The 10415-nt window shown below is 41.9% G+C and overlaps 1 protein-coding gene across 2 annotated transcripts; it reads right to left on the bottom strand.

Annotated features, from left to right (window-relative positions):
* Positions 1–217: 217 nt before the first annotated feature.
* Positions 218–5296, bottom strand: LOC147897239 (DNA photolyase). 2 transcript variants are annotated; one of them, XM_087380365.1, is made up of 14 exons: positions 4890–5296; positions 4487–4620; positions 4206–4346; positions 4003–4114; positions 3529–3877; positions 3082–3304; positions 2830–2919; positions 2309–2564; positions 2062–2174; positions 1296–1394; positions 1126–1173; positions 866–976; positions 668–758; positions 218–561 (listed from the first exon to the last, which is right to left on the bottom strand). In XM_087380365.1, the coding sequence occupies exons 1-14, from the start codon at positions 5242–5244 to the stop codon at positions 449–451; spliced, it is 2235 nt and encodes a 744-aa protein (XP_087236491.1). In that variant the 5' UTR covers positions 5245–5296; the 3' UTR covers positions 218–448. The 2 variants fall into 2 exon arrangements, with proteins under 2 accessions (XP_087236491.1, XP_087236493.1); XM_087380367.1 differs by having other exon boundaries at positions 4003–4045.
* Between the last annotated feature and the right edge of the window lie 5119 nt (positions 5297–10415).

Here is a 10415-nt window from a genome sequence, read left to right as displayed (position 1 = left end):
GGGAGATCTCAATTGTACCTAACCTCAAGTCACCATCTCCATGCTCTTATGCAAGCTCTTCAATTTTACTAAGTAGTGCTTTAAGGAATATTGTAATGCGAGTCTTCACTTTGTTTCCGCTTGTGCTTTTGGAATCACACGTCCGGTTACAATTGGAGTTCAAAATCTTATGGTATATAGAAAAGAATTAGAAGTTAAGATTAGCCAACAAGAAATAAAAATTAAGAAGTTGATTGTATAACCATTAGGTATACGGGAAAACAAATGTAGCCACAAAGAGCATTGAAAAATTCTATACATGGAAGTGTGCATGCAGTTATGGACACTAGTATGCACTCTTGTTGAAAGTTAAGGGAGTTCTTTCAAATTTCTTGCTTATTGCATGACTTTTATGTGACCAAAAAAAGTGTTATGCAATGCAAAGGTCAACCAATACCTATCACAAGACTTATTCAGCATGCAAAAGATAAGCTGCATTATCTTGTCGCAACCCGGATTCCTGTATCCACTCCATGATCAACTGGTTAACTTTGTCAGGAATTTCATCATGTGGACAATGACCTGGTGTCAACCCAAAAAGAAAAATAAATTTATCATCTCCACTTCCCTAAGACAATTAGGAAAACTGCATTGTAAGTCAGAACCAATGTATGCTTGAGGTTGGCACCTGCATCCAACAATTTGACAACTACATTGTTGCAATGAAGTTTCAACAACTGCACTCTTTGTGAGTTCCTGTTCAATGGGTCTTTGATCCCCTGCATATGACATAAACAGGCGCAGTGAATGAACAAGACGTAGATACACAAAAGGCCCTAAGCATAGAAACTTAAAACTAACAGAACTCACAGCCATATTTGCTTACTTGAATGACATATACTTTGTTCTTGTAACGATCAAGAAAGAAGTTTAAAGGTAATGGCTGCCGCAAACAAAAGAGGCTCTCTAGCACAAGCGCAGCACCTGGGTCATGCGACTGTTGCATGTTGAGGAAATATCAATGCAAGTCAGGACTTTGAATGAGCAATTATAAACGGATCTTTCATTCTATCATAGTTTAAGATCTCAAAGAGGAGTTGCTATATATAATATGAGGAATCTATTTCTGCTTAGACAGGAGGATACAGCACGCATGACTTCTCCAGCAAGCCAATCATCTGCTCTCCAAGGTTTCTGGGCAATCGCTCTCATGTCAAATATTGAAAATAAAGGTCAATTCTGATATAGGCAAGTATACTATAATGACTTAACAAAACCCAAAAACAAACTTTTCACATCGAGAACAAATCAAATACCATAGGATAGCATTTTTTCAACAGTCGATTGCTGACTCTCCTCAGATACAAAAGTATTAGCTGAGCACCAGCCCATGTAATTCCAGAGTTTTCCCTTGGCTTACCAAGCACAATAACAAAAACAGTTAGTGGCTTGCTGGTGAAATCAAAAAACCGACTGCCTGCATAGGGGTGCCCTTAACAATACACACATGCACGTTATGCTCACATGTGTGTATGAGTGACTACGCGTACATGTGCATGCAGGCATGTGCATGTGTGTGCACGTGCACATCCATGTGTTTGGGGAGAAGGGGAGCCCTGTGCATGTCTGCACTCGCAAGTGTGGGCGTGTATAAACATGCACGCCAGAAATACGCACATGCATGCGTGCATGTGCAGGGTGGGTTGCTAGACCCTAACTAATAAGTTTAGCTCAAAGATTTGGAGAGAACACCGTGCATCTCAGGGGACATTGTTTGGCTTCCAAGTATGTTTCCATTCTTCTCATATCTCCACTCCCTGTGTCAAAAGTGTGGTGGCAAATCTATCAAATTTTGCATTCCTCCCACAGCTCATCCGAAAATATTCAGTGAGCCACCCGTCTTTCATGCTGAAAATGCATCTGCCAGTACAAATTCCATAAGCTGCAATTGTAGCACTGAAGCTTCATGGTTAACTTGCCTGCTCCCCCCAATCCCCCTTCCATCCGAATTTTCATACTAAGATATTCATAATCCCAGCATGCATGTCTATAAAGGGTGTCAGTGAAAGATTACGAAAAAACCTTCTTATACTTGAGTGTTTTGTAATCCGGTACAACTGCACCAGCTGTGTTCAGAAGAATCAAACTCTTGACAAATTGAGGCCATAGGCCTGCTACGATGCTGACCATGTAACCTGCATCAAAACAGCACAAAATTCCAGAATCCACGTAAAGGTCTCTCTCAACCTTTATGTTTCCTCTACTACAGCCCCAATAGCAAAGGCAATCGTCATGCAAAAGAAGCAGCATGTTTTAAGCAAAATGAAACCTCCAATTGAGTTGCCAACCAGTATGACTGGTTCTCCAACTACTTCCATGATGAAGTCTCTGATAAGTTCAGCCCATAAGAGCTCTGTATAGACAATGTTGGGTTTCTCTGATCTTCCAAAACCCAATAATGTCAAGGCCCAGACTCTATTTCCTTCTTGAGAAAGCCCTCGGATATTATCCCTGTAATGCTCCCCAAAAGCCCCAAACCCATGTACCAGAACTATGGCCGGACCATGACTTCCCATTGTATTATACTGCAGAACAATCACAGCATTGATGAGCACATGAAAACTTTCAGAACGTAATTCAACACTTGCCCTGCCCTGAAGAAGTATTGATGAAAAACCTAGCCCCTGAGGATGGACAAACAATCGATAGACACGATATATACCATAAGGCGAGCCTTTTGGGGCCTAACAAAAGCTAGATCTGCAACAGACCAGATTGCATGAAGTGTGCACACACATGAACCAAAATGTAGTTGATTCCTGGAAATAAACAACTGGGCATAGTGAAGACCTGGATAACAAAACCTCGCCAACACCAAGTCCGAACATGCCAGCCCTTTTTCCCACAGTTGTGGCTAGCTGCTGCCAGGATCCGATACCACTGTTTCAGTAGCAATGGTTGTTTGCATTAGCAGGCTGGTTTGGATAAACATTTCTGACATGCAAGGAATGAAGGATTTGCATTGAAACTTCCACTCTTACACACAAGACTTTGTAACCACAACAGTTGTACAATTAAGGTTGCCCGTCCTAAGATACGTACTTCAATAGACTTAATTTCTTGACTAGCAGCCGCAGCAGTGGAAGATGAAAAGACAAAAGAGGAAGACCATCCCCCATCGTGAGCCTTCTCATACTCCCGAGCTTTCTGATACACCTGACGACGAGAGATTGTGCCTAGATTAAGGGCACTGCCAAATGAAGTCCTAAAGGATGCTCCTCCTCTGGCGTCTCTACTCCCTCCATCCACAACGTCTTTATATATCCTGCTCAACCCAATAAACCAGAAAAGTTGTTATGTCTAACACGCTTGGAAGTAAGGTTGTAACTTTCCCCCACTAAGAGCAAACTTCCCAAAACGTCATCACAAACTTCAACACAATTTGTGCTATCTCAACTTCAAGATGTTCATCAGGCTATATTTTTCACCACCCATGAGCCGGTCCAGGCTTGGTAAAAGAGAGATGAGTATTACTGTGATAGGACTCACTTTTTCCAGTAGTCTGTCAAGGTTGGCTCTCGGAACTTCAAATACCTTTCCAGAGCAATCAAGGCAACAGACGTTCCAGCCTTGTGAGTGTCTATCGTCTCTACCCCATTTGCATGCAAAACCACTTCCTTCTTCCTTCTTTCAAAAGCTTCATAAGGGCTGGTTAAAGAGTGTTTCCTCCTCCAAGCAAAAAATCCTTCAATCACACCTCTGGTGTCTCTTCTTTCCGGAGATGCTAAGAGAGCCTCAGTATCATCAATCTGAACATTTATGGAGCTTTTATACCAAATAGTGTTTTGGAGTGCTTGCTTGGCACCTTCTTTGATTGCTGTCAATGATGGCACAAAGCCTGAGAGACAGGTGAGTCAAGTAGTAAGGGTAGGATTTCTTGTACGAGAGACAAAGAACTTTAGACATCTTTTACCGAGGGCAAATTCTCATGGTACTTTTGGGGGTCTCGAATCTGCTGCAAACCTTTATCAAGCTTTTTGGGCAACGCAGGTAAAGACGTAGGAGCCTGCAAAGGAGAATTTAAAGGGCACCGTATTTGCTGAAACTCTCTGTACGAAGATGGAAGTTGCTCGCACTAGATAAAGTGCAAGGCGGAGAAAGTCAGAAAGTATCTATAGATATGCGGGGGAAATATATATGAGGCCGGAATAAATATTAACAATTACCTCTTCTCCGTAGAGTGGTGTTTTCCAACATTTAAGATTCTGGAGTGGGTCACCCGTTCGCAGGAGATCGAAGAGAGAGGAGACTAGCTCGCATGATTCATCATCAATTTCCTCTTCCGTTAGGATATCGCTAGCCTGTACCTGGTTGCCAGCACTCCAGAGAGACACAAAAGACTAGATGAACTCTTTGCTTGTGATAAGTCGCGGCAGCGATTACGTGCGTTCCAAAACTTATCAAAGGATTGCCAAAACAATCTAGTCTCTGCGGCCATGACTGCTACCTCTTGTGCCAACGTGGGCAGTACATGCTTGATGTTCCCACTTCTTATGATCAGGTCTGAGCCCATACTATTGAGTGCACGTTTCAAATCTGCCACAGCTTCCACGAGCGCTTTCAAAAGTTTGTCCGACCAGCCTGAAATGCGCCAAACGACCACGGATTAGATCGTGATCCATCACCCAGATTACTTTTTGGTGAATGAGATAACATCTCCCCGAAAGGGAGGGACGTGGAAAAATGAAAATTCAAACATTTGCGTCAATGCAGTGCGGACTCAGCATTATAATGTGCTCGGTCGGAACAATAAAAAGTTAAATCAGCAAGCTGCAACGTTCGTTAAACAGTCTCGAGCGGTAAAGCTGAATCTATGATGGGTCGTGGTTAGAAGGAAGATTGAAACGCACCACGCAGCAAATGTGCATCGAAAATATAAACCGGTACCACGACATCGTAGGCAGTGGCAGCAATTAGGCCCGGGTGATCATCGACGCGCAAATCTTTCTTGAACCATACAATAGCGACGCGGTGCGCTGGAGGAACGGGGAGTGGGGAGGAGGGAGGAGCGAGTGGGTCGAGCCGTGCTGCTTGCATGCGAGTGAAAGACGTGAGGCGAGATTTGCGGCAGCAAGCAAAAGAGCGCGAGCTGACGCGGAGGTGGAGAGGAGACGGAGTCCATGTGAGAAGCTCACGCCAAACGCAAACGGGTGAAGAAGCAGCAGCAGCAGCAGCAGGAGAGGAGCAGCAACACCACGACAACATGCCGTTGCTCTGCTCTGCTCTGCTCTCTGCTCTCTGCTCTTCTCACAAGAACAAGTAGTGAGCCAAATTATATCAACCACAACATTTTCTAACATTATTATTATTATTGCTATTACTATTATTATTATATGCATTAAAATGAAGCGCACCATGTGGCAATTCCTTCCGTGCATGCACGCACTCACTCTTTTTCGCATAGCACGGCTCTTAGATCTAACAATTCAAACGGTGGAGTAGTAATTAAGCTAAGATTAGATCAAACTCATAGCTTCTAAATTTCAGGCTCCACGTACCCCTCCCCTCACTAATTAATACAAATTTGATTGAATTCTTCTCACATGGGGGACCTTAAAAACATTACAAAATACCACACTCCTCTCTATAATCTTAGCTCTTATTGCATTCCTAAAGTAACATAAAGCACTCTCTCCCATTTACATAGATTCGTACAAATGCCTTTGTTTATACATACATGCATATAGACCTCTCTCTCTCTCTCTCCCTCTCCTATCCCACATGCATGTACTTATAGTGTACTAAGAACTCAAAGTTTTAGAGGGTCATGTTAATATGAAAGATAGGCAACAAGTTACCCCTTAACCTTAACCTTAATAAAAACCTATGGTTGCATTTGTAATGTAAATTGCACTATCCTAGAGAGGACAACAAAGGAATAGGGACAATCTTTATCCCTAACCCTAAGCGGAAAGAAGTATATATGCTCATAATACAAGTAGTGTACGATTATCTGTCATATGCACTCCTCTCTCCCCTACTTTCTCAACATGGTATCGAAGCTTATAATTAAAAGGGAGGCTCCACCCACATTTTCTTCGTCCGAGAGGCTTGTGAGTGGCTCCTTTCCATAAGATTCTCTAGACTGTGTTGTCGAGCTGAGAAGAAAGAAGTGCACAGGAGAGTGGACTTGAATTGAAAAAAGTGAGGAACACAGGGAAGCAAGAGAGTGGAAGGCAAGGGAACACAGGGGAGCCGGAGAGTGGAGTTGAACTGAAAAGAGGGGGGAACACAAGAGAAGCCACAAAAGAGGGAATGCAGGGGAGCATATGCAATTTTGAATTGAAAAAGGAGGGGAGTTATGAGCTGGGACTGTGAACAATGATACATGAAGATCGCTAGGTACTAAGTTCATCCTGTTTTTTTATGCTTTCTTGTGCTTATATTGTTTCCAATACTTCTTGCACTCTTCTTGTACTCTAGGAGGGCCAATGCATGCTTAGGTGTAGGCATTTTTTGTGAAGTTCACCGAATATATTGCATATGGCTAACTTGCTCAATTAGTAACTTATGAATTTCTGAATGAAATTTGACAAACTTGGTATTGACACACTCTCAACTTGAAATTGAGATTAAAAAATCACACAATTGGCATCTTGAATGGGATCATTAACTATTACAAATGCTATAATGCCTATGAAGCATGCATCTTGGGCTGTATAGGATATCCAAAAAAATTTTAAAACATCAAATGATTGTTCTACACATATATGAAAGCAATTTTTTTATTTGAAAGTGCACTACTTGAGAATCTTTGCTATGGTTGAGGGTGATTTTTATCAAGGGGTTGTATCTTTCCTTTATCAAAGGAGCCTTTCTTTTTGTGGCCAATGCGCGTGCCGCTTGTGCTTTCTCTGGATAGATATTTGTAACAGGTAGGCGTAGCTAGTCTCTCCATGTCTAGCATTGGTATATGATAATCTCTGCATATAAGTTCGCATGCTCAAACACTCCAAAGCAAAACACATGCATTGAATGGCCACACTGGGTCCATTAGATCTAGCACTCATCTATATAATGTGCCCATGGCAAATTGTGCATGTACGACCTTGCTACATCATAAGAGGATGTTCCTCTAATTTAACTATTGCGGTTGTCAATATCATAGTCTCACCTTGTACATGAACAATTTGTTTCTACCCTATCCTGAGATTGTGGACGTTCTCCTTCAACTCCCCCACTTGGTTCTCACTAGTGGCAATAGCTCTATTTGATTCTACCAGCAGTTGTAGTCAAACCTCTCGAAATTCTTTAGTAGCTTCAGCGTAGGCCTCTCTAAAAATTACCAGAGTACTTTGGGTATCAAAAAGGATGGAGGACTACCTCTTAAATTTGGGTATCAGAAAGGATGGAGGACTGCCTCTTAAACTTTTCAAGAGCCATGGCATGCTCCTTTAGAGTGGTATTGTAATTTAGCTACAGGGCATTGTGCTTATTTTTTCCAATATTGTGCCTTCTCTTTCTAATATTGCACATCATTATTCTTACTATGAGCTCCAACTTGGCTGCTTTCTGGTCGATCTGCATCCTTCCTACTCTCTTCCCAAGCTACATCCTTCCAAGCTTTAAAGCTCTACATCATTTCCACAGTGTGTGCATTGTTCCTTCTTAGCTGCACTATAAGATTGTCTTTCTCAATGTTTAATATGTTCTACATGTTGCATAGCCGTTGGTAGAGAACTTCCTTTTCTACTTTCTGAGCTTCAAGTTGTTCTTTCATTTTCGCTAGATTGGCCTATGCTTGGTTTGCATCCGCTCTAGTATCTTCAAGTTGCTGATGTAGGTGCTTTATCTGCCTCTCCAAATTCTCTTCTTTCCCTTTCCATTATTTAAGCTTCTATTGCTTGGTCCTTAATAGCCTTAGCTTGATAGTATGTTGCGCTTCAATGTTGCATGGGTGGCTTCTATCTCTAGCTTCCTCATCTCCTTCTTGTATTGGTAAAATACTATTTTGAGGCAAATGCCCATCAGATGCACTGCAATCTCAGATGTCAATTTCAAGTATTTGCCATCCTTTACATTCTTCAAGTTGTTTAGCATGCTCTTGGACATCGACCTTGATGAGAAAGAGATCGGACGTCCATTCAGTTGCTCTATTGTTGCTTGAACCTGCCAGAACTTCACGTTTCCTCTCGTGTTAGGAATGAAATGCCTTGTCTACTCCAAAATATCTTGAATATTTACTAGTAAGCTCAAAGCCTTGACTCCACCATCTCTACAAAATGTGAGCTTCAAGGAATAAATCTAAAAGGTCCTTTTTCTTCTGTGCCTTCTATGCCTTCTCCAAGTACCAAGCTTGCAAACTGCCTCTAGGGATACTGAGTACCTTTTAATTAGGCTTGCATCAATAGTTTTTTTAAAATTATGATAGACGTTATATCCCTCCTTCATGTTTAATTCTTTCATCATCTTGGTGAAGTTGATAAGAGAACCTAGATTGGGGGCATCTAAAGCTAGTCTTATGATTTCAAGATTGGAGGAATGCTGGATGGAACTGTCTCATGATTTCAAAATGGGAGGGGTTGGATGGTAAGCTAGAGGGATCCATTAGGGAGGAGGGGCTGGCAAGCCAGAGGAATCCATTGTGGAGCAGTGGCTAGAGGCGAGTTTTAGAGGGAACCATTGTGAGAGGGGATAGAAGTTGCAAGAGGGGATGGAAGTTGCAAGATGGTTGAGTGCAAGGGAGTATAACTGCAAGGCAGTGTGCTAGGGAGTAGGATGGTTGAGTGCAAGGTATTATGCAAGGGCGGCAACAATTTAAGTACAATGTACCACCACGCTTGCATACATTAGATGCAAGTATATGGCTCAAACTTTGGCTAATTGGATAAGGAGGGTATCAAACAAACTACAACCATGATGACAACTACCAAGAAAATTGCTAAGCTCACAGAGTAAGTAGTTGGCATGCATTGGATGTAAGAGGGAGTATGCAAGGGCGGCATCAATTTAAGAATGTAACAAATCACAATTTAAGAATACAATGGTGATTTCAATTGAAGTCGCGATGACAACCATTGGGCTTGCATGCACCACCGACGGGCACATGCAGAGTAAGTATAGTGAGCAGCTCCTTACTAGTCACAATGACAACCACCAGGCTTGCATGCATCACCATTGCATGCAGAGTAAATAGAGTGAGGAGTTAGCTACAAGCCAACCACCGGGCTTGCATGAAGAGTAAGTAGAGTGAGCAACTAGTTACCAATCACCAAGGCTTAATTTGGTGGCCCAACCATTGGGAATGGAGCCACTTAGTTGGCATGCATTAGACACAAGTATAAGGCTCAAATGGAGTTGTGCAAGGCTGGCATCAATTTAAGAATGTAACAATGATTCAAATTATAGCCACAATGACAACCACAGGGATTGCATGCACCATTGGGCTTGCATGTAGAGTAAGTAGCATGAGCAATTAATTACCAATCACTGAGAATTAATTTGGCATTGTGAATGAATCCACCTAGAAAGCATACATTGGGCACATGATTGATTCATTGATTGATTAAAGGCAACTCATGATTAATTGGACATGCCAGAGGGGTGGCATGCAATTAATTTAAAAGCCACTTTGATTGTTTAAAGGACATTGATAATTTTTTTGACATGCCAATTGATCAAGTGCCACATGTTCAATCAGATAATAATACTTAGACGTAGGCATAAAAGAACTGTTGCTACAACCTCATACCCTTTCTTTGGATCCTTGCATTGGTTATCCTGAAACTCGACTAACATATGTTGATCATGGGCAATGTTTGAAACTGAAATCAGATTTTGCCTCAAATCTGGAATATACCAAACATCTCAGATATACTTAACTTTCCCATTATCAAGCTGAATAGGAATGTGCCCAACTCCGATGATGTCTTGAGAAGCATCATTGGCACATGTAACCTATCTGCCATGAACATGTGTGATGCTCTCAAACCACTCCTAGCGAGGAGTCATGTGCTTAGTAGCACCATTGTCGATATACCATGTATCACTTGTAACAAGGCAAGCATCCCTTGATTGATTTTCAGCATTCAAATCCCCCCTGGCATCTTCATGCATTTGACACTATTACTTCCAACTACTCATCGTTTCTCCTATTCACTCCCCTCTTTGCCATCCAGAACTCTATTTCTTCACTAATGCTATTTCTCCATTGGCTATTCACCACTTCTCATTGCCTCCCCTAGTCAGCATACAGAATTCTATTTCTCATTATTCATCGGCCATTTCTCCACTACTCTCCTATTTGCCTGCTCTTGCGTTGACACCTGTTGCCACCATTACCAATATTCCTTAAGCCAACATCATCCCTATTCTAGATTCTTCTTGCTTCAAGGTGGTTGCATTGCATTGCTCAAATATTTTAATGTCATGTGAGG

The sequence above is a fragment of the Dipteris shenzhenensis genome, chromosome 10 (genome assembly GCF_047967505.1).
Source record: "Dipteris shenzhenensis isolate YYH24624 ecotype China chromosome 10, Dip_SZ_1.0, whole genome shotgun sequence".
NCBI lineage: Eukaryota > Viridiplantae > Streptophyta > Polypodiopsida > Gleicheniales > Dipteridaceae > Dipteris > Dipteris shenzhenensis.
Note: the sequence above shows the minus strand (reverse complement) of the source record. Positions and strands in the feature narration are given on the sequence as shown.

Bases quoted from the DNA above. Each gene is read 5' to 3' on its own strand.
- LOC147897239 (XM_087380365.1), bottom strand. From the start codon at position 5,244: ATGTTGTCGTGGTGTTGCTGCTCCTCTCCTGCTGCTGCTGCTGCTGCT. The intron at 4,621-4,889 runs GTGCGTTTCAAT...GGCGCATTTCAG, and splicing joins CGATGCACATTTGCTGCGTG to GCTGGTCGGACAAACTTTTG. The intron at 1,395-2,061 runs GTTTTTTCGTAA...GTGCTTGGTAAG, and splicing joins AAACACTCAAGTATAAGAAG to CCAAGGGAAAACTCTGGAAT.